The 24,214-nt window shown below is 40.1% G+C and overlaps 1 protein-coding gene and 2 non-coding genes across 6 annotated transcripts; 2 read left to right on the top strand and 1 right to left on the bottom strand.

Moving 5' to 3' along the window:
• The first annotated feature begins 6,314 nt into the window (after window positions 1–6,314).
• On the top strand, window positions 6,315–19,912 carry cul2 (cullin 2). 4 transcript variants are annotated; one of them, XM_034222640.1, is made up of 21 exons: window positions 6,315–6,394; window positions 9,655–9,794; window positions 10,136–10,238; window positions 10,357–10,451; window positions 13,692–13,797; window positions 13,972–14,054; window positions 14,357–14,453; window positions 14,668–14,787; window positions 15,608–15,770; window positions 15,848–15,972; window positions 16,340–16,447; window positions 16,908–16,967; window positions 17,064–17,192; window positions 17,313–17,399; window positions 17,487–17,639; window positions 17,759–17,836; window positions 17,932–17,998; window positions 18,168–18,370; window positions 18,490–18,591; window positions 18,691–18,807; window positions 19,124–19,411. In XM_034222640.1, the coding sequence occupies exons 2-21, from the start codon at window positions 9,676–9,678 to the stop codon at window positions 19,253–19,255; spliced, it is 2,247 nt and encodes a 748-aa protein (XP_034078531.1). In that variant the 5' UTR covers window positions 6,315–6,394; window positions 9,655–9,675; the 3' UTR covers window positions 19,256–19,411. The 4 variants fall into 4 exon arrangements, with proteins under 4 accessions (XP_034078531.1, XP_034078530.1, XP_034078528.1 ...); XM_034222639.1 differs by lacking the exon at window positions 6,315–6,394 and adding an exon at window positions 8,392–8,531; XM_034222637.1 differs by lacking the exon at window positions 6,315–6,394 and adding an exon at window positions 8,718–9,086 and having other exon boundaries at window positions 19,124–19,912.
• An 868-nt stretch (window positions 19,913–20,780) lies between these two features.
• trnaw-cca lies at window positions 20,781–20,852 on the top strand. The gene has a single exon. It is a non-coding gene; the product is annotated as a tRNA-Trp (tRNA).
• Window positions 20,853–21,192: 340 nt separating this feature from the next.
• On the bottom strand, window positions 21,193–21,264 carry trnaw-cca. Its single transcript has one exon. It is a non-coding gene; the product is annotated as a tRNA-Trp (tRNA).
• Window positions 21,265–24,214: the final 2,950 nt, after the last annotated feature.

Here is a 24,214-nt window from a genome sequence, read left to right as displayed (position 1 = left end):
GTGCCCAGACTTGTAGTGATTTTCACCTTGTAAAATACTTTTATTCTCATTCTGAAAGAATGTGGTGAAATGTGCTAACGTGACGGCCATCTTTATGTTGGTGACGCGTATTGTGCGAGACGAGAGACCTGTAGTTCACTGAGCGGTTTCACACGAAAAAATGTGTAACTTCACAGTTTTACGACACATTTTTATTTTTTTGACTTGCAAAATGTTCTTTTAAATTGACAAACATCATATGTGTCATTCGTGGCACAATTCAAACGGGATCAAAAGATAACCTTTCTCTCTCCATTGACTTCGCCTCTCGAGAGGCGAAGTCCCTCCCCTTCCGAAAGCCTCCATGGGACCCCGGAAGCGGAAAATTATACATTGAAGTCAATGGAGAGAGAAAGGTTATCTTTTGATCCCGTTTGAATTGTGCCACGAATGACACATATGATGTTTGTCAATTTAAAAGAACATTTTGCAAGTCAAAAAAATAAAAATGTGTCGTAAAACTGTGAAGTTACACATTTTTTTGTGTGAAACCGCTCAGTAAACTACAGGTCTCTGGTCTCGCACAAAACGCGTCACCATCACAAACACGGCCGTCACGTTAGCAAATTTCAACTGTTTCTTTCAGAATGAGGCGAAAAGTATAAAACGAGGTGAACATCACTACAAGTCTGGGCATGTTGAGAGCTGTACATACACGAAAGGGAAGTTAGTCGGTTCTGTAAGAGCAGCGGGACCGGCTTTACAAGGTTTCGGTGAGTAATATGAGTGCAATGTGTAACGTTAATGTCAGCTAGCTAACATTAGCTAACGAGGTACACTAACGTGTTTTGTTTAGTAACTAGTTTTCTCCTTAAGAAAATCGTGGTCTCTGTGTATGCTGTGGATAACATTAGTGTTCACAAGAACAAGGTACACTCCCGTGTTTTGTTTTAGTTGCTCTTCAGATTGAAGCGGACAGTTTTATATCGACTATACTGTATGTGTGATCTCCTTTTTCTCGTTGTGTCATTTGAGTTTATTTGCTGTGTGTAGATTCAAGTATTTTGGTTATCTAGGCACAGCTGTGTGTGACTCCCTCTGGTACACTGGTATGTGTTTTCCTAATGTAGAGAGCATTGATTAATTAATAAACTACACACTGAGTCTAGATCCTGACCAAATCCTTTTTTATTGTTGATCAAATGTTTTTCAAAAATGTATTCATACACATTTAGAAAAATACAATGTACAATCACAACCAATACAGCACAAATTACAAAAAATACAGAAAAAACAAACAATAACAACAATCAGACAAGAGGACAAAACTATGGGAAAATAAACCCTCCCACCCCCAGATCCGGACCATCCTTGTATTATTGCTCATTCAATCTATTATAGCATGCTAACAAATGGTACTTACTTTATTTTTACAGATCTGCATGGGAGACGATGGCGCGATGCAGAGCGCTGTCTGTGATTGTGCACGGGGGATGTACAAATGCAGCCACGCTGCAGCATTGGCAATATTTGCCATGTGGCAGATCAGCTCCACAGATGTTGAGTGCCAGTGGAGGAAGCCTGGCACTTAAAAAGTAGTCCAGCCGGTGTCTCAACTTTACCAACAGCGAGAGGAGACATACAACCCACTGGCCAGAGACATCGCCAACTGTCAACTGGGGGGTTGTAAACGAGGCCGAAGGGGTGAAGGCTTTTGTGGAGGCCTATCAAGTGACAGTGTTCGAATCGAGTCTGGTCTCTTTGTGAGTGAGTCGGGTGTTTTGGAAGCATCACCCGATGGACTTGTGCAGCCATCTGCCCTGCTGGAGGTGAAGTGTCCACACAGCCAGAGGAACATGACCATCACGGAGGCAGTCCAGTTACCATCCTTCTGTCTCCGTGAGGAGGGTGGGTCATATATTCTCAAGGAGAATCACCCATACTGGCACCAGGTCCAAGGGCAGCTGCACATCACAGACCGGAGTCTCTGCTACTTTGTTGTGTGGACCACGAAGGAGGCGATCATCATCTCCATCCCCAAAGACCCTGCATGGCATGGAAATCTCCTCCTCCTGGAAAAATTCTACACCCAGCATATGCTCCCTGTGTTGGCCAGTAGAGAGGAGGACATTTAAATACAAATACTCTTAACACCCTCGGACTCTGCGTTGTGTTTCGTATGTGTGATGGGGTGTTATGCAGAGGGGAGGAAAACAGGACACAGCAGATTGGGATTGTGGTGGAGATGCTGAGCAGTTATTTAATTGTTGCATGTAATTATTATTATACTGCGTGCTTCTTAGTTATTCCATCTTTTGCTGTAACATGGATCTGTATGTAACTCTATATTTAGGCCCATTCCCAAACCGCCCCCTACACCCTACCCCTCCGTTTGCGCGTTCACGTGGAGGGTCCGCCATATTGAGGGCTGTTCCAAACCAACGAGTGTGGAGCGGTGTGGAGGGGGAGTGGGCTATCAAGCCCTCAAACAACGAGTCTGCAGCGGTGCTGACTTGAGACCGGTCTCTACCTGACCGGAGTCACGCTGTGTGTGTCCGTCAGGAAACACGCTGTTTACAAGTAGTTCCAGCAAACATCCACTGATAAACTGCGATGTTAACAACCTCATAACCTCATATGTTTTAACTTAGGATCGTACCTGTGTTTATTCTAGAAAAAGGTAAATGTGTGCATTTTATTATAAAGTTGTGTACATTTACAGACTGTTGCAAAAACTAAGAAGCTTATAAACATCAGGTTTAAAACTAAAAGAGCTTTACAAAAAAGTAACACAATGAAAGATGTTTGGAGTTTTATTTGAGTTATAAATTTACATTTTTTGTCTAAGAGATGCTGATTTGAAACCGTTGTTACATACAGTTACGGCATTTCCTGTTTCTGCCGGAGAGAGGGGAGGCCGTCCCAAAGCTTGCTGCTGTATTTACTCCCTCCGTCTGACAGGAGGGAGCCTCGTTGAGCTGCGAGTGTGGCTACAGACGGAGTTCACTCCATCACGGAGGGGTAGGGTCGAGGGAGTGGTTTGGGATTGGGCCTTACTTGTTATCTACCACACTTCCTTCTAAATCATACACCATCATTATACATGATGGTGTATATAGGATATATATATTTGTATACATATCTGTAAATTGGATAATTGTATTTAAACGTCTTTTTGATCTCTCTGTCTATAAACACAAACTGAGTAAGATTGACAATAAAGTTGACTTTGAAAAATATATATATTCTTTATGAAAATAGTTGACTGTTGTCAAATGAATCCAAATGAAACGTTGGACTGAACTACAACTACGCCTTTAAATCTCTACGGTCTGTTTTTCAGTGGGATGGCAAGTTCCTATCTTTAAACATTTATTAGTTTTTTCTCAGAAAAGATTTGATTTTCTGAAGTTAATTTAACTTTGCCGACCATGTAAGGTCATTATTAAAAGGTACAATCAATTTGTTTAGGGTTGACTAAAATAATGAAAAACATTTCATTTGGATAATTGAATGAGAGAATAAGAAACTCAATGATGCTCTACTCACCTGTTCCCTTTTTATAAAGTGAAACAGTTGAAACGATAGATTTTAGTAAACTTAAAAACAACCTTCTCCAAAAGCTATCAAGGAATATACCGAATACTTATTTTAGAACTTTATTACATATTTGTATATAAATAGTTTGAATGATCCATAATTGACAGAAGCTTGTGTTTACACTGACCTGTTACTCATATATTAATGTCTTTGTAACTTCAGTAAACCACTACCTCACTAATTTCTTTCATTCATCACGGTTCAGTAAACTAAGTGATACATGAACCAGTTTAATCATTATAACGTAGGATTGCAACTCTTTGAAACTGTAGGTGGCTCTTAAAAGAGCTGTTGTGTTTGGGTGTGCTGGTCTCAGGTCAGTCTAAGCCCTCTCTCCGCGGATGCGGCGGGCCAGCTGGATGTCCTTGGGCATGATGGTGACCCTGACCTCTTTGCTTGGTTCATCTTACTGGGGGGCAGCTACATGGATGTCGGTGCAGTCCACAATCATTGTGCAGTTGAAGGCAGAATGAATTTATTATTGACTCCGAATGAAGCACAACTTCATGTCATACAATACAATGACTTTATTTGTAATTGTGTAAAAACATATGAGCATTGATTAGCAAGCAGGACCTGCAGGAACAGAGAATGGTGATGGATGGAGCTGGGAAGAGAGAAGAATAAAGAAAACAGATCAACTTTATTATTGGATATTAAAAATTCTATTTCAAAACAAGTTACCGCTCCTACAGTTTTCTAGTATGTAAAGATGATTTCACTTGACCTATGCAAAATATCACACTCAATACATGTGTGTCTCTGGGGGGTGCATTGTGCCTTTGATGTATATAAATAATATACCATAACCAAATACTATTACGTACAGTGGAAATCAGGTTGCCAGAGCAGGACAGTGTGCATGTTCCTCAACGTCTCAGCAGTTACAGGTGAGGTAAAGAAAATAAAAGAGAAAAAGGTCAGTAACAACACTTTAAAGTAACAACACTTTGAATAATTATCTCTTCTAACAATTTTCTCTCAATAAGCACACAACGACTGTCTTTCCAACAAACAGATTGACTCACCCTCACTGTCATCACAATGAAACACGTCCAGAAGAATGTCATGCAAAGCTCCATGCCTGCCTTCGACTCTCCCTGAACTGCTTCCTTAGCATTGATTGATTGATTGAAAAGTGTATTAACAGCTTGTATATTGGGTACAGTACAGCTCAAAACATACAATTGTTAAGGGGATGCAGACCAGAGAAAGACTTTCGTCTTGTTTACATCAGGGTCCCCCATTTCCAATTCATCATATCATATAAGACATATTTGACATATAGATGGCTTATTTACAATTTACATACAGGTGGTTTTTTACATACAGATTGCTTATTTACAATTTTCATTTTAGATTTCGTTCTAATACATCCTAACCGGACATTTAAGACATACCAAGTCTACAGATATACAGTTAGTAACAGAGTCTAAAATGCGAGTATATACATAGATGGGGGGGGGGAAGCTGTCCATTGTACGACAGGTTGAGATTTGTAAATCTGCACCCGGTGGAGGGCGCAGTAGGCTACTCTTCAAAAGTTTCACGAAATACTTACCATCATGTTTGGTTACTGTTTAACATTTTGGTTGACTTCATGTAATAAAATAATAACTTCATGGTAAGGCTACTAAAAATGACAAGGCTAAGTAATGTAATGCTAACTAACGTGCTCGCTACTCGTCGCTACTAGCTAGGTAGCTAACTTGACTATGTTCCATGCACAACATGTATATTACCTATGATATTACCTGATATGTCTGATCCAGCGACTCCTGGTCCTTTCATCAGACGGGAAGCGATAGAACGAGCAACTGGTATTATCACTTTTGTGATTACAACCTGGTACAAAGCACACAGGCATCTTGTAAAAGTGAACCAACCACTTGGAGCATTATCGCCTGTGACATCACTTACGCGACCCAGAATGGGATTTGTAGTCTTTCTCCTTGCGTATTTTTCATAGTCTTATATTTCAACAGTTTTACGACAAAATGTGACTTTTTTGACATGGAAATTATTGTTTAAGATTGACAAACATCATATGTGTAGTTCGTGGCACAATTCAAACGGGATCAAAAGATACGTTTTCTCTCTCCATTGAATTCAATGTATAATTTTTCGCTTCCGGGGTCCCATGGACCGGAAGTAGATGGGCGTGACTTCGCCTCTCTATACAATGCATTCACAGAGATTGTTCAACTCATATGGTTAAAAATGGCTTTAAATATATACAGTCTATGCTTTCAACATGCTTTCAACACTCCCCAGACAAATGTTGTTTGTGATATTTATTTTCCAAATGTCATGTTTGAATACATTTATGTGGGAGAATTATTTTACAGTTAATATCAGTGTGCATGGAAAACTTCAACAGCTGCCTGGAAAACAGCTTACGCTGAGGCAAACACACTTAACGTTACCCTTTCTTATAACAACTGAGATACAATACATTATAACTTATGAATCCCTGTGGTTATATTTGTAATACTCAAGTCCTAAGAGGATTCCGTAGTTTTAGGCGATACCATGATGATAGGTGTTCTTATGGATTTTATCCCTTTGTGTTTGATGCTATTCGTATCAGTGTGTAAATATATATAATTTTTTCTTTCAAATATAAAAAATCTCAAAGACACGTTACCATGGTAAAAAGCAAAAAATCGTAACGAACAATTACGCTTGTTCATAATACACCCCCGTCGAATACAATGGTATAATCTCAGAGGTAGTGAAGACCTGTAAGTGAGACAAATCAAGCCTGTGACAGCGGAGAAACTTGAGTTTTATAACAAATAAATACTAAACAGAGGTACGTATTATTCAGAAGTCAACGCTTGACCTCTTTCAGCTGTTTCGTTTCACAACAGCAACATGTTTTCCTGAGCTGTCAGTACAAATGTGGGGTAATTGCAGAGAAGATGACCATTTGCTAGCGATAGCTGAGCTAGCTGTTGCTAGCTTTCTGCTAGCTGACTAACAGCTGTCTTAAATAGTTAAAAAGGATGAGAGGGGGATTTAGTTTGCAATCAGCCATTACTGATCATCATCAGTATCATACATTGAATTTGTTATGGGGCTGTTAACATTGAATTTGTCATATACTGTTTGAGGAAAGTGCACTGGCTTTGAATGGCTCTCTCTGCTGGTTCAGTCAAGTAACTGGCTAATAAATATTGTCTTTCTTGTTTATGAGAAGGTTAAAAACATTAAAGGTTCATATTCCAACGGCAACCATTGTTAATTGATGCAAATATTGCTATAAAATAATGAATACAAAAATCACATAAATAATGGATGAAATTGTTCACACAATCTAAAACGGATATTTTAGCTATTTTCCTCTTTAATTTAGCCAGCTGCTGTTTTAATTCTTAATACTGTCATATCTAACGTTAGCTAACTAGCATTTAATAACTAGTTGATAAAAAGTTGACTTTCTTTATCGGCATACATCCATCCATCCATCTTCTCCCGCTTATCCGTGGTCGGGTCGCGGGGGTAGCAGTTCCAGCAGAGAGCCCCAAACTTTCTTTTCCCTGGCGACATCAACCAGCTCTGACTGGGGGATCCCAAGGCGCTCCCAGGCCAGCGAAGAGATATAATCCCTCCACCTGGTCCTAGGTCTACCCCTTGGTCTCTTCCCAGCTGGACGTGCCTGGAACACCTCCCTAGGGAGGCGCCCAGGTGGCATCCTAACTAGGTGCCCGAACCACCTCAACTGGCTCCTTTCGACGCGAAGGAGGAGCGGCTCAACTCCGAGTCCCTCCCTGATGACCGAACTTCTCACCTTATCCCTAAGGGAGACACCAGCCACCCTGCGGAGAAAACCCATCTCGGCCGCTTGTATCCGCGATCTCGTTCTTTCGGTCATGACCCATCCTTCATGACCATAGGTGAGGGTAGGAACGAAAATGGCCCGGAAGACCGAGAGCTTTGCCTTCTGGCTCAGCTCCCTTTTCGTCACAACGGTGCGGTAAAGCGACTGCAGTACCGCTCCCGCTGCTCCGATTCTCCGGCCCATCTCGGCATACAGTACTTACATTATATGACGGTGAACCTGTTGACGGTGAACCTGTTGTACCTGATGAGCTTGAACCACGATCACAACAAAACGAAGCTTTATCTATAAAATACTTATATATTGCTGAAAAAAGTTATGTGTAGTAACATTTAGCATTATTTGAAATGTTAGCTAACTTCACGGAACGTCAGGCAGTTTTTTTTGACGTTTCTGATTGGTGGGTTTTCCTTCTATTATTACTATGACACTGATACAATGCATTCACAGAGATTGTTCAGCTCATATGGTTAAAAATGGCTTTCAATATATACAGTCTATGCTTTCAACATGCTTTCAACACTCCCCAGACAAATGTTGTTTTGTGATATTTATTTTCCAAATGTCATGTTTGAATACATTTATGTGGGAGAATTATTTTACAGTTAATATCAGTGTGCATGGAAAACTTCAACAGCTGCCTGGAAAACAGCTGCAACGTAGTTAATGAGATATATGCGAAGTTTATAACTTACGCTGAGGCAAACACACTTAACGTTACCCTTTCTTATAACAACTGAGATACAATACATTATAATTTATGAATCCCTGTGGTTATATTTGTAATACTCAAGTCCTAAGAGGATTCCGTAGTTTTAGGCGATACCATGATGATAGGTGTTCTTATGGATTTTATCCCTTTGTGTTTGATGCTATTCTTATCAGTGTGTAAATATATATAATTTTTTCTTTCAAATATAAAAAATAGAAGACACGTTACCATGGTAAAAAGCAAAAAATCGTAACGAACAATTACGCTTGTTCATAATACACCCCCGTCGAATACAATGGTATAATCTCAGAGGTAGGGAAGACCTGTAAGTGAGACAAATCAAGCCTGTGACAGCGGAGAAACTTGAGTTTTATAACAAATAAATACTAAACAGAGGTACGTATTATTCAGAAGTCAACGCTTGACCTCTTTCAGCTGTTTCGTTTCACAACAGCAACATGTTTTCCTGAGCTGTCAGTACAAATGTGGGGTAATTGCAGAGAAGATGACCATTTGCTAGCGATAGCTGAGCTAGCTGTTGCTAGCTGACTAACAGCTAGCTGCTAGCCGATCCATCAGAACTGCTGGGACTAGAGCAGGAAGAAGTAGCATGCGAGCTAGAAGCTAGCTAGCCTTTTAGCTAGCTATCCTATTTTGGGATTGGCATTCCGCTAGCTAGTAACCTTTACTTGGCTGCCTTTATCATGACTGCAAGATGGCTGTTTATTTAGTAACATTATAACTATCTTTTGATAGACGGATATCAGCTTACGTGAATTGGATAGCAAGAAAAACTATGATGATGTTGCAATGTTTTCACTGACGTGAAATCAACTGGTATGAATGACGAGAAACAACACAGGGCCTAGTTTCCCCAACTTCCAGGTTATCTTTGATTTGTCTTTGGCACATACAGTAGTTTATATATTATACATGCACAAGTGTCGTCTGGTAAGTTACGAAGCTACTAAAATGTTGTGTTTGCTTTCACTATTCATGAACGTTAGTATTACTTCCATGAACTTGGAACACAATGTTTATCTCATCTGTTGCTATCATAGAAGTAGCTGTTTTGTAACAGACTATCATTAGACTCATTTCTGTTGACATGCATGTTCAATTTGCCCTATATTCTATCATCTGTGTTATGTAATTACTCTTGATTAAATCAATTTTTACATTTTTATGACCTGATCTTTAGAAATGACAATTAATTATTAAATATTCAAATATTTAGTGTAATGAGCTTAATAAAATGAATTGAAAAGTGTGCCCAACATTATGTTCATTTTGTCACGTTGCTAAGGATACATTTGTTTTACTTTCAGTTGCTGCCTGGTTTATTCCTAAAGTAAAAATCTATTCATTTAGAGAACATTAATATACTATAATAAACTGCGTGAAGGGAAAGATAACATTACATTAACATTGTAAAACTGGAAGAGTCTACAAATGTATGTGTTCAGTTTTAATTTCTTTACTGACTTTTGTATTCTTGTTTCTCTTTTCTTTCTATCAGGGGTCAAAGAGAAGCGTTACAATGTCCTTAAAGCCGCGGGTGGTGGATTTTGACGAGACATGGAACAAGCTACTGACGACAATCAAGGCTGTGGTGATGCTCGACTATGTGGAGAGAACCACGTGGAATGATCGATTCTCGTATCCTATGCAAACTTGCTCCATATTTATATTAGTATAAGATTACAAAGATTTCTGCAAAGTTTTAGAATAGTGTTTATGGACATGAAGTCAAAGATTTGGTTAATTTAGTTTTTATAAATTAGCCAATTTTCTTTTTTATAAAATCTGTAATAGTTTATAGTTGATACTGTATGCTGTAAGTGTTAAACAAGCTGTTTCTTTAGACAGAGGCGAAGCAACTATTAATTTATTATAGCAAAATCTATATCTGGTACATCTTTGTTAACTGTATATTTGCCTCTATTCATAATGAAACCATGATATCGAAACTAAGTTATTATCATTCATTCGGGGACCAGTGACATTTATGCCTTGTGCGTTGCATACCCAGAGCCTTTGGGTGAGAGATTATACACAGAGACCAAGGTGTTTCTTGAGAATCATGTTCGGCAGTTGTACAAGGTAAGCATTCTCAAGAGCTTTTTAACAGCTGGCAAAGAAAACCCTTCTGCTAGCATTTTATTTCTGTGTTGCGCATCTTTATATAACGCATGTACATTTTGTCTGTGTGCATTTTTAGAAAGTCCTGGAATCAGAGGAGAAGGTGTTAGTGATGTACCACAGATACTGGGACGAGTACAGCAAAGGAGCTGACTACATGGACTGCTTGTACAGGTAACATTGCTGCCTTTCATTTTCTTTGTTTATAATTGACTGTATTTCATATCATCGAGTCAGTATGCTAACACGCCGTTAAGAGATGTCCTTTCTTCTTCTCCATCTTAATTATAATTTGTTGTATCTTCAAGGTTTTCCAATTGGAGATTAAGCACATTTTTTTGTGTCAATGTCCTTCGATGCAGAGTGTACTCATTCAATCACAAGCTAGCATAACGTTTTTGTACACTTTAAATATTACCTCTAGTTCGAAGTGCCATTGTGCATTTGATGTGTCCTTATCCATTCTAAATCAATACTCCCTTGGAGAGCTCTCAGATCTATTTTATGAACTTCCCACCAGACCGTCTGTGCATACATATGCCTTTGTAATTAATTGTGTCCCTGTGAGTGAGAGTGAGAGAGAGAGAGAGGCTCTTGGCTTTAGTGGTGAATGTGTTCAGTTCTTAATATAGAAGAGGGTCACCAAATATCCTCACCTAAAGTCTGGGAAACATACAAGCCTGCTTTCAAACTCAAATTATCCTGTAATCGAGGTTAGATTAAAGTGCCAACTGAATCAAAACAAACACCTGAAATTATAATTCTGCTTCTTAGGTTTGATGGTTAGTATTACTCAACACTAGCAGTTGTATTAGCAGTCGTATAACCCTTGACGCTGGTGTTTTATACTTGACTGTTGGAAGAAAATCAGGCTAAGGGTGATTGCTGGGCTGGGTTAGCGGCTAACCCTAACTGAGGCACAGCTGTGAAAACTTCACATAATTTAAGGTGGACTGAATCAGACATCATGGATCTGCGTTATGAAAGCTATCAAAACTGTGTCAGCCTGTGTGGTAGCCTTCCTTCTGCTAACTTGCGTCCTTTATGAAATGTTGAAACAATACTGGTGTATGTATTTCAACATCATAGTATCTGTGATTAGTGACACCAGAATTAAATGAATCTTTCTCATTTCCTACTACCATGTGCAGACAGAAACCCAACTTTTACTCCGTTGTCACAGAAGACTTTTTGACTCTTCACACAGGTGTAAATTATGAGCCATTGTTAGTGTAATTAACTACACCTGAGCTTTTCCTCCTGTAAGTCAAAGTGTCTGACCAACAATGACTTTTATGTAAGTCTGCTGTTTTGTTCTGGGCAGGTAGGGCACACTGATATTATCACAGCTTTTTGCCACAAAGTGCTGCCTACAGAGGGTTAATAAGGAGCGAGACACAACCACAAATGTGTGGGCTGTAAAACCCAAACAATGTGTTAAAATACTCTGTCGAGCTGCAGACTTGGTTTATTTTAGTACTTCGATCCTTTCACATAAGACAATTGTAATATGCTTTATAGTTAATAATATGTCAAACCTATTGATTCCTGGTAAAAATTATCTGAATAATATCAAGCTGTTTTCTTTCACTAACATATCAATGTATAACCTATGTTCTGGCTAGTTAATGGACCCAGGTTAAAAACAAGAATTCAACCCAGCTGTTACACAGTTTATCTATGACTATAGGGATTCTGTGTCACTGAAACCATGAAGTTGGCTGAAAGGAATGCTGCATCCATAAACTGCAGTGGATTGGTTTATTGCTTGTTACACAAAATGAAACCACTTATAGTCTGTACAGAACATTGCCCCTAAAAGTAGCTGCCCTTTTAGCTGTCTTAAAGGCATTGCATTTTCTTAAACAAAAGTCAAGGTCTTATTGGTATTTAATACATTTAAATTGGGTTTTATTCATATTTTGTTCTGACATTGGAAATTATGTATATTGTTTACATTCTAATAATTTACCAAAGGTTTCACTTATGTTGATCCGGATAATGGGAAAAACTCCCTTAAAACTGGTCTTGGTGTGGTGTTAAAAAGCCTTATCTATAACTTGCATTAAAGGTCCCATGTCATGGCCATTTCTACTGATCATAATTCCATTGTTGAGGTATACTAGAATAGATTTATATTGTGCAATTTTCCAAACTCACATAGGGTTGTCCGGCAGTGGCTCAGTCAGTAAGGGCTTGGACTGGGAGCTGTAGGGTCGCCGGTTCAAGTCCCTGACCAGACCTAAAAAATATGGAGTGTGGACTGCTACTTGGAGAGGTCCCAGTTCACCGCCTGCCCTGCCGTGGTGCCCTTAAGCAAGGCACCGGACACCCCCCTTCCCCCCTCACTCCCATTGCTCCCCGGGCGCTGCCCACTAGCTGCCCACTAGCTGCCCACTAGCTGCCCACTGCTCCTAGTACTAGACTCCTGGTACTAGGATGGGTTAAATGCAGAGGCCAAATTTCACTGTGTGCTCTGCATGTGTGACCATTAAAAGAGGGTTTCATCCCTCCCAATTAAATTCTGTTTCTCATACAGCATCTCTGTGTAGTATGTGTATTCACTCTGTCCTACACGGCTTGTTGGAGCTCCTGCCCCCCCCCCCCTCCCTGTGAGCCCACTGTGCTCTGATTGGTCAGCTCGCCCACTCTGTTCTGATGAGTCTACCACCGTTACAGCGGAACATCAGTGATTATGTGTCACAATGGCGTTAGCAACCAGGAAATGACACCAGTAATGACAAACCGGTGAGAATCCTGCGTGGGGTCTGGGTGGCGTGTTGGCGGGACATTGCGCGGCTCGCTGCTGCGAGGAGCGGACAGTGTGAGCTGGGTTCATTTCCTGCTTGCTGCGTGGGGTCTGCGAGACATCACGAATGGACGCAGGAAGGGGGGGGGGGGTGCTGAGGGGGCTGCAGCACCCCCATCTGCGAGGCTCCCCCGCACCCCCAAACGCGGCGCACCTACAGTGTAGCCGCTGAGAGAGTGTGTGTGTGTGTGTGAGGAGCTCCACGGATTGGTCCATTTGGGTATGGGCACGTCACTGTACCCAGGAAGTAAACAATGGAAAAAGAAAAATCTCCAACGAGGCGTTCTGGGGCAGCATAGACAGGTATTTTCTGTGTTAGAGTTTTACTCGCTACAGTGTGTACTTTGAGGTTTTGTGACTCTGCAGACCGTTTACATGCATAAAAACCTTCATAACACACAAGGGGACGGGTAATAACCGGAAAAGCATGACATGGGACCTTTAAACTGTAGGAACCCTGGAAAAACTGGTATTTCCCATTTGATATTCACAAATTATTTTATGTGTCACTTCATGAGTGTCAGCAGGTGGTATAAGTTTCTCCTGAAATGACTCTCAAACATCTGATATTTTAACATGTTGACCTCCTCCCCCACTCTGTTCAGGTATCTCAACACTCAGTTCATCAAGAAGAACAAACTAACAGAAGCAGACCTACAGTACGGCTACGGGGGGGTGGACATGAACGAGCCGCTCATGGAGATTGGAGAGGTACTGACTGATTCTTGTACTGGTATACAAAAAAATGCACTTTATTGAGAGATTAGTGTGATTCAACTCCTACGAGTCCAGTGCTCATGTCAAGATTTTAACTTTCATTCGATGACCTACTCGTATATCTGTTTACACTTTTGTTAACTGCTGTCTTTTCATTTGTCGTTGCAGTTGGCGCTAGATATGTGGAGGAAGCTAATGATCGAGCCCCTTGAGGCTGTCCTGATCCGGATGTTGCTGAATGAAATCAAAAAGTATGTTTTTCACACTAACTGAACCACAAGAGTGCTTTTTGTTGTCTAAGATGAATGTTTCAGGCTTTCAGCAATGTTGGAGAAAACAGGGATAGCCTATTACGTCATGGTACTCTAGATGTTGGGAATTCCTATTTTTACAATGCCAGATTTCCATTCTTTCTCACTGTTTATGACTGGATGTGTAGCCGTCTTTAACCTACACCCAACAGGTTTTCCAACACTTCTAATAATTTCAGTGATCACAATAAAACCACAAAACAAACATCGAATTTAGCTCTAATTCTATTCTCATTTTACAGTGATCGTTGTGGTGAGAACCCCAACCAGAAGGTAATCCACGGGGTCATCAACTCCTTTGTTCATGTTGAACAGTACAAGAAGAAGTTTCCACTAAAGGTAAGACAACAAATAATGACACACAGTATTAAAAAATTCTGCATTTTTATATCAAATAATTTATACGTAGATGTCTTGCAAAAACTGTTTTGTTGTGCTGCTAAATCTCTTTTTTATATATTTGTGTGTGTTGTTATGTACAGTAGACTCTCATGTAAGACCATGTTTTGTATACATGTACAGTAAATTCTATGCGCGCCACATTCTCCTACTGTATTCACAGTTTTATCAGGAAATCTTCGAGGGGCCATTTCTGTCAAAAACGGGAGAGTACTACAAACAAGAAGCCTCCAATCTACTGCAAGAATCCAACTGCTCACAGTACATGGAGAAGGTAGGATTGATGGAAAGATAATGCAAGTATGTGGATGCTGGGTGGAGGGGCAAGGAATGCAGTTGGGTTGTCACTTTGTTTATTATGGGCGTGGGATGTTTGGAGATGTGTCTGTCCCGGGGTCATTAAAATCACCTGCACAGCTAAATTATAGTCTCTACAAGACTAGGTATCTTCAAGCTGCCATCTGAGCCTCTGAGCTGCTGTATCACAGTTATACCCTTATTATAAAGCTGATGGTGTTCTGTATAAAGTCAAAGACGCAGCTTGATTTGAGGATGACTAACCCTGCATCTTGTGTTCACCAGCATCCATCACATCCATTTATACTCAACGCGGGCCTGTGTGTGTTTGAACTGTCAGGTCATGTCTGTCTGGTGACATAAGAGCTTAAATCTGAGTATTATCTCTACCATTAACTCACCACCCCTGAGCAAATTCAGCTGTCATGACCACTCCATCGCTCTCCATCGCTGAACGCTTGTTCATTTATTCCCGCAATAATCAGATTTATCCCTCAAGCCTGTAAACAGGATCATCATTAAAGCTTATCCAGGCATTAGCGCATTATGTGATACTCCTGTAATGAGCAGCACTGTATTACAGTACAGTGCACACAATTTCATTTTAAGACTGTTTTTATTTGATCATTTAAAAGTTGTCCGATGTTATCATGTTAAACCTTCTTTCTATATTAATAATTGGATATTTTTGCCAAATTTCAAGACACATTGATATGAACATTGAATTTGTTGGATTTCTGTTGGATTTGAGAAACTGAACCTATTCTCTTTCTCCTTTCGATCTATTTTTCCTCAAGGTTTTGGGCCGGTTGAAAGACGAAGAGATGAGATGTCGGAAGTACCTGCACCCCAGCTCCTATGCCAAAGTCATCCATGAATGCCAGCAGAGGATGGTGGCCGATCACCTGCAGTTCCTGCACGGGGAGTGCCAGAGCATCATCCGGCAGGAGAAGAGAGAAGGTCAGTCCGGGTTAGGAAAATTACAGTCACACATTAAGTTGCAGCATTGGAATTAAACTTTGTGTTGTTTTGTGTAGACATGGCCAACATGTACACCCTGCTGCGGGCCGTGGCCAGCGGGCTGCCCCACATGATCCAGGAGCTGCAGGTCCACATCCACAACGAGGGCATCCGAGGCACCAGTAACCTCTCTCAGGAAAACGTTAGTACCACATACCTGCAAATGCAGAATAGTGGGTTTTCAAGATGCCGTTCTTTTTTGGAAAATAACTGTGGAAGTTTAAAACAGAACAAAAAGTTACAAGTTCAATTATGGCTTTTTATTTGTTCAGTGTTGTGGATAGAATTGTTTGTTTTTTGAAGTAATATCGATACAACCATTTAATTTATAGCATAGAGACCTGGAAAAAATGCTTTTTTTGTCCGTGTGGTCCCAGTACGGTAAAATAGACCGACTGAGATCGATTATTTCATCTGCTCTAAAAATGTAATTTTTGTGTGTAAACTTGAAGATTTGTCTTTTGATACAACTTTTATTTTTTGTTCTCTCTCTTTTCTGACCTCTCTAGATGCCAACCCTGTTTGTGGAGTCAGTGCTGGAGGTCCACAGTAAATTCGTTCAGCTCATAAACACAGTTCTAAATGGAGATCAGCACTTCATGAGTGCACTCGATAAGGTAATAAACCCCAGACTCTAAACTCCCAGAATAGCTTCCGCCTTATTAAACATATTTATTGCAGTTGCTAGATATCAAAACTGAGTTACTCTTTTTTTACGGCAAACAGCAGTTATGTGTTAATTCTATGTACAATTAGGTGCATTTTTAAAGGGAACATGTGTCACTTTGTGTCACCATGGTAAATGAAGACAATTTCAAGCAATACATTCCTCAGTGTATGCTATATTCTCCGGTCGAAAGTTCTCCTGTCGAAAGTTCTCCTGTCGAAAGTGCTCCTGTCGAAAGTGCTCCTGTCGAAAGTGCTCCTGTCGAAAGTTCTCCTGTCGAAAGTTCTCCTGTCGAATGTGCCTACATTTCCCAGAATGCATTGAGTTTCTGAAGCCCAGGGTCCCCTTTAAAAGCTTCATCCATGATCAACTATTGTATTGAACGTGTTTATTGGATTTCTCGTCCTCAGGCTTTGACGTCTGTGGTGAACTTCAGAGAGCCCAAGTCCATCTGTAAAGCCCCTGAACTGGTGGGTGCACACACACATACACACACACACAGGCGTACACTGTATTATACACACTGCCTTGACCAGGTCATGTCCCCTCCCTGTGTCTCTGTGCAGCTGGCAAAATACTGCGACAACCTCCTGAAGAAGTCTGCGAAGGGAATGACGGAGAACGAGGTGGAGGACAAGCTGACGAGCTTCATCACAGTGTTCAAGTACATAGACGACAAGGACATCTTTCAAAAGGTGAGCACAATTCCTCTTATGCTGGAAAATAAGAAAAGCACATCATTTTTCTTCGAACACCTTGTGACATTCAGATGAACTACAGCGCTCCGACTTAATGATTTTCTTCGTTTTCCACAGTTTTACGCCAGAATGCTAGCAAAGCGGTTAATACACGGTTTATCATTGTCAATGGACTCTGAAGAAGCCATGATCAACAAACTAAAGGTAAATGCAAAAGCTAAATATTAAGACTTATTTTTTGTCTGACTGTGCTCTGCTCACACACACCCTCTCTCCTCTTTATCCCTACAGCAAGCCTGTGGCTACGAGTTCACGAGCAAACTGCACAGAATGTACACCGACATGAGCGTGAGCGCCGACCTCAACAACAAGTTCAACAATTTCATCAAGACACAGGAGACGGTGGTGGACCTGGGCATCAGCTTCCAGATCTACGTATTACAGGTGAGGAGGACTCACTCGTATTCACAATCATGGGATTAACATCTAAGAGAGTCATTGACATGGTTAGATATATAATTAAGACTTCAAAATGTGTAATGCTGTGGTAAATCTGATTTCAGGCTGGAGCATGGCCCCTCACACACGTCCCCTCCTCCACATTCGCCATCCCTCAAGAACTAGAGAAGAGTGTGCAGATGGTGAGTTTGAAGCTCAGATTGATTGTCAGTTTTTTGTTCCAATTGAATAAAGGAGCAGATGAAATAATACATTCTGTCTTTATCTTCTTTTACAGTTTGAGTTGTTCTATAATCAGCACTTCAGTGGGAGGAAGCTGACCTGGCTGCACTATCTCTGCACAGGTAACGCACACATACACCATTTAAAGCTAACTTTTGCTAGATTTTAATATAAAAGTGCATATATATGAGCAAATATCTGAAGATCCCTGAATTTGAATGGGATAATTCTATTCTTGAAAAACATGTAGTTGTTTCGATCGTATGTTTCATCCGCATTTGCTCATCTCAGGTGAGGTGAAGATGAACTACCTGTCCAAGCCCTACGTTGCCATGGTGACCACCTACCAGATGGCTGTGCTGCTGGCCTTTAACAACAGCCTGACGGTGACCTACAAGGAGCTGCAGGACGGCACCCAGATGAACGAGAAGGAGCTCCAGAAGACCATCAGGTCCCTGCTTGACGTCAAGATGCTCAACCACGACTCACAAAAGGTCCGAGTGCAATTTGATGCACATCCCATAACCAGGGATGGTGTTTGTCGGGTGGTTCCACATTTTGTGTGAAGTCCTTATAGATTTGAATAAATAAATAATTTCCTCTCTGCTTACAGGAGGAGATCGAAACCGAGTCCACGTTTTCATTAAATATGAGCTTCACCAGTAAAAGGACAAAGTTCAAGATCACAACATCAATGCAGAAAGACACACCACAGGTCAGACAAATGGTTATCCTTCATTCTAAATATGCTTTGCTGTTATCCTGTCCTGTTATGTTGATCATTCTAACAACATTATATCTGTCTGATCTTTAGGAGATGGAGCAAACGAGGAGCGCTGTAGACGAGGACCGCAAAATGTATTTACAAGCTGCTATAGTCAGAATCATGAAAGCTCGAAAGGTGCTCCGACACAACGCCCTCATCCAGGAGGTGGGTGGAAGTTCTCTTCATACAAAATCCTAATATTTGTGTTTACAGTATCTCTCTTTTAGCTTTTGGTTACTAAACAAGTTACACTAAGCCTGCACATATTCACAGATTCTCTAAACAAATACAGTATTGTAGTCCAACATATTATATATACTTACAGTACATGCACACACAAAGAGATCATAATAGATATAATTTAGAAAAACATTTACATAACACATTTCAAAATCATGTATCTATAGCAGTATGTTGCAACCCTGTTTTTAACATTACAAAAACTGTCCAATCACGTTTTTCTAAATGTCTTTGTGCGCAGGTCATCAATCAGTCCAAAGCCAGGTTCAACCCAAGTATCAGCATGATCAAGAAGTGCATCGAGGTGCTCATCGACAAGCAGTACATCGAGCGAAGCCAGACCTCGGCAGACGAGTACAGCTACGTGGCGTAGAGGGAGCGCTTCCACACAAACACTTGCCTGTGTGACTGACCGGCAGATGCAGGTTTAAAACGCGAAATTAATAACAAAACAGACTCATTCATCCATTTAGGTTTTGGACTGTAGCTGTCTGCTGTGATTATGTGCGGTGACTAAAAAGCAGGACTGGTGCCTCCATCTTTGAACACGAGAAAAGGTCATCGAGTCACGTTCGGACAGCCAGCTAACACAACCACCCTCAAGACCCTCCTCCAAACCCCGCCCACCTTCTGATTTTAAGCTGTTTACAACATCACCAGTGCCGCGCACCTGTGCGTCAAAGGACAAAAAGAAAATGCCTATCGCTGTTTGAGAGGAAAGAGATGATCAACATACTAGACGACCGAAAATAAAGGAAAAAAAGAAACCCGGAGGAAGAGTTGTGACATCAATGAGACTTTGTTGGCTACACATTAGAAAAAACATGCTTTCTTTTCTCACGTTTGCAGTTGTGTGTTTATTTTATTTTTTTCTTTGTTAAATGTACTGAAGTTAGGAAAACATATTGTAATAAAACTGGTATACTGACTATTGTATCTACTTTCAAATGTAAAGAAAAAATGAGGTGACAAACATGATCCTGCTGCTTGTCAAATAAATGAATAAAAACACTGAAAGGTTTTAAGTAAACATTTGTCAAGTGTATCCATATGTCATTCATTTCTGGTGGTGTTTGTCAATGTGTGCTGTGAATGTGATACTGGCATTTTAGCAGCGCCAGGCTTTTCCTGTGAAGCTGCTTCAGGGAGTGATGTTCCATTTGATTAATCAAATGTAAGAAAATAATTGACTTTACTGCAGTCCCGACTAGGGAAGAAGATGAGAAGTCACTGTGGCTCCGGTCTGTTTGGTGAAAACAAAGGAGCTCATTGAAACTGCTAACAACAATGGAGATGTTATGCATTTGCTTTGAGAATACCAAGCAGTGGAATGCTTTTCATATGAAAACAGCAGTTTGCTCAAGAACATCCAGCAATAAATCAGTTTACAAGGAACTACTAAACTGCAACCGAACCCAGCACAGTTGTTTGTGTCCCAGAGAAGAGGCTTTTTTAACTGCAGCCACTTTTCCCAGCATTCATCTCTTCAATGTGCATAGTATAGTACTGTCATTTGAAGATGCTCAGCTAATTAGCGTCCAACGTATTCGTGTAAATGACTGCTAAATAAAAGTGCGTCACGACTACGTCAGCACGCGCGGAGTAAGCCAGCTGTTGAGCTGACCATGGTGCTGACGCAGCCGAAAGGCAGTGAGTAAAGCTTTTGATCAGGAAAGAATAATAAACAATAATTAATAACACACACCATTGTTTTGTTATCCACAGTACTGGAAGGTAGCTTTATGAATTATGGCTTACATGTGTTGCATATTTGCTATATGAAATATATTAGTATTTTGTCAATTCAAATATGGAAATGTATGCTAGCAGTAAAAATGCATCCTTGTCTATGTTTGTCTTAATTTATATTGTTTTAATATGGCTGAAATGGGCGGCAGGACCTCGTGGCGCAACGGTAGCGCGTCTGACTCCAGATCAGAAGGTTGCGTGTTCAAATCACGTCGAGGTCATTCCTTTTCATCCACAGTATCCTGAATGTAAGGACCACCACATTGATCCTGTTTGTATAAGGGCAGTGCAACAAGAACTTGTATACTCGCAGTAACATAAAAGCATATGAAAAGATCGTATGATGTACATTCTCAAAGGGTTTTTAATTTAACTTTATAGCTTACTTATCTTTTAGACTGTCATAATGTCATTTGAATTAGGTTGCATACAACATTACGTGTTGACATTAACAATGCATCTAACAAAGCACAAGATCTGATCTATAGATGTACAGAAACTGAACATGCCAGAGAATGTGATTGTCATGTCTCAGTTTTTATGAATAAAGGACAGTTCCTCTGACCCTGACGTGATTTGAACACGCAGCCTTCTGATCTGGAGTCAGACGCGCTACCGTTGCGCCACAAGGTCATACAAAGTTGTATATTTGGTGTCCTGGGAAAGTCACAGTTGTTAAAGTTAGAGCACTGCACAATCCACACTCTGACTCTGTGACATGAGTGTGAGTGTGAAGAATGATGAGATAAAAAAGCAAAAGGCAAACAGCATACAGGTGTGGCAGGATGTATCCACTACAAGGCCCCAGGTTTTGTATTTGGGAATGTGTTTTTGATGCATTATCGTTATCCTTTCCTATGTTAATACATCTAACTATCTGTCTGATCATTAGGAGATGGAGCAGATGAGGAGCACATGCAGCTAGTGAGAATCATGAAGGCCCAACACTACCGCTCATCCGGGAGGTAGGTGGATGTTCTCACCATTCAAAACTTTTGATTGATTTCTTAATATTTAGGTTGCATGATACAACATGAAGTGTAGGATTTACTACATGTTTTTTCCAATGCATCCAACAAAGCACATAACCTGTCAGATATACATGTATTTTCTGCATCTGATCATAGCTGGAAGGGACCAGACTGTCATTGTCACATACTAAAGGTTTTTTCCATTGACCCTGATTTGAACACTTAGCCTTCTGCGCTATAAAAATATTATTTATTATTATTATTATTATTATGATCTGGAGTCAGACGCGCTACCGTTGCACCACTTGTGAGTTGTGAAACTCACAGTTGTTAGTTTAGAGCAAAAATCTGCATTCATGTACGGAAGGATGTATCCACTACAAGGCCCATGGTTTTATATTTGCCTGTTTGTGAATATTTAGTAAAATGTCAGATTATTGCCACTAAAATCAACCTTAAATCAATTAAGTATCATTTTATATATAGTATAATATGTAGATTTCTTTAAATAATCAGATGTCAACTCACAGAATCCAACATTTTGCATTTTCATCAGGCTACACGCATAGAAACACTTCTGCAAAATGCATAGTTATATATAGAGTCATAGATTTCAGTTGGGATTATTTATATAATACGTAGAGATCAAATATCATATGCAAAGTTTTCATGTTAATCACACTTGTTGTTGGGCTACATGGGTGATCAAAAAAGTTGCAATACAGAAAGTGTATGCAAAACAGCAGCAGGCAGAGTTTGCAAATCCAGGAAATCAGAGAGCTAACACCATTCTGTGTGTTCACAGTGTACTCTAGGCCCAATCCCCATAAACACTGCAATTACAGGCTTGACACTTAATCCAAACAAAGAAGATTCCTGGAGAGAAGACAAGGTGTATTACTTTGAAGAGCCTGCAGAGGGGGCACATTTACTGTACGGTTCAGCAGTGAAACTAAAGACCCTGATGTTTATTTTGAGGGTTAGTAGCTTAAGGTCTTAGTCAAATGTTCTGCATAACATAGGGTTATATTGCTTTGAGCTATAAACAATGTAATATCAATTGAAGGTGCTTTGGTAGTAGTTGCTAATGTGTGTTATCAGGGAAACTTTTCAGGAGAAAATACATGCCTTAGCTTGCATCAGACTGCAATGATGGCAGAAATGTGATTTAGGTAATGTTAAACACTGTTTACTGTGAGTTTTATCACACATCTGTAGTGTTTTAGGCTGTCTTTCAAGTCAATTGGCATTAACTGAAGCCAACATAAACTAATAACTGCATCTTCATGTGCAGACTCACATGGAGCCGTCTGCTGAGCAGTTGTGCAACAATTAAACAATGACTGATGCAATAATGGTGAGGAGATAGAAAACAAAACACTGGCTTTAGCCTTCTCAGAAGCATCAAATCATGATTTGACAGACATGGCTATTTTGCAAAGTGGGAAAACAACTTAAAAACACTCAGAAATGTGTACATTTCAGCCGAAAATTAGTTAAAAGTTGGGGGAAAATACAATGGATACAGTGGGATTGAGTAGTTTGTCTTAATCTGTAGGTTTATTTTTGCAATGTAATGTTAATTTAACACAGTATCATGCTCCTGAAAACCAAAATCAACCTGCTTTTCCTTCAAAGACAAAGTACCGTTAATGTATTTGATGATAACACCTGGCCTTAAAAAGGATAATTAAAGTGAACAGTAATTCTGATTTCAGGCTGTGATGATGACTTAGATGATATCTCTATTATTAGTCAAAGTTCTGTGCAACTACAACTACTCTTGTGTACTTTATGTTCTCTCTTGTACATTTCCTTGACATGCAGATTATTGCATCACATGAAGCAGGTAATGGGGAGCAGCCATGATACACAATACATGTGACTGTCCTTATAAAGAATATCTTCCTCTCAATTTATAGCCAAGTCCCCACATTCACTCATTTGACATTTATCAATAAAAGGTGGAAGGTGGAGTTAGAAGGCCCTGATAGAGGTAGAGGAAGGATGTAGTAAATTACACCTCTATGAATGAGTGTGTCCATTGTGATAGTCGAATGTTTTGGTGGTGAGGTGCAACTCTGATGATGGAGTGATGTGTCTGGAATGTCCTCCATCACACTCAGGATCATGTTGGAGCACGTATGCTGTGGAAGTCACACCCTCACTGTCAGCTGACAAATACAGCATACAAACACACACACACACACACACACACACACACACACACACACACACACACACACCACACACGCACACACACACACACACACACACACCACACACACACACACACACACACACACACACACACACACACACACACACACACACACACACACACACACACAGAAACGCATTGTTTACTTTATGTGCTGATGCTTTCCTATCTGCATAGGACAATTCTGTAAATATGGAGAAGATGAAGTTAGGTACCGCTCAATACTAAGATAATATTTGCCACTGTGTAGGTATTAAATAAAACTTCCACAAAACGTCAATCACATTGTATGTCAAAATACTCCAAGGAATGGACAAATAGTTATGTTTATTGTAAAACTCTTAGAAAACGATTTCTACCTAGTGTTATAAAGTAAGTAATTGTTTGAGCC

This window comes from Gymnodraco acuticeps, unplaced genomic scaffold (genome assembly GCF_902827175.1).
Source record: "Gymnodraco acuticeps unplaced genomic scaffold, fGymAcu1.1, whole genome shotgun sequence".
In the NCBI taxonomy this organism is placed as follows: domain Eukaryota; kingdom Metazoa; phylum Chordata; class Actinopteri; order Perciformes; family Bathydraconidae; genus Gymnodraco; species Gymnodraco acuticeps.
Note: the sequence above shows the minus strand (reverse complement) of the source record. Positions and strands in the feature narration are given on the sequence as shown.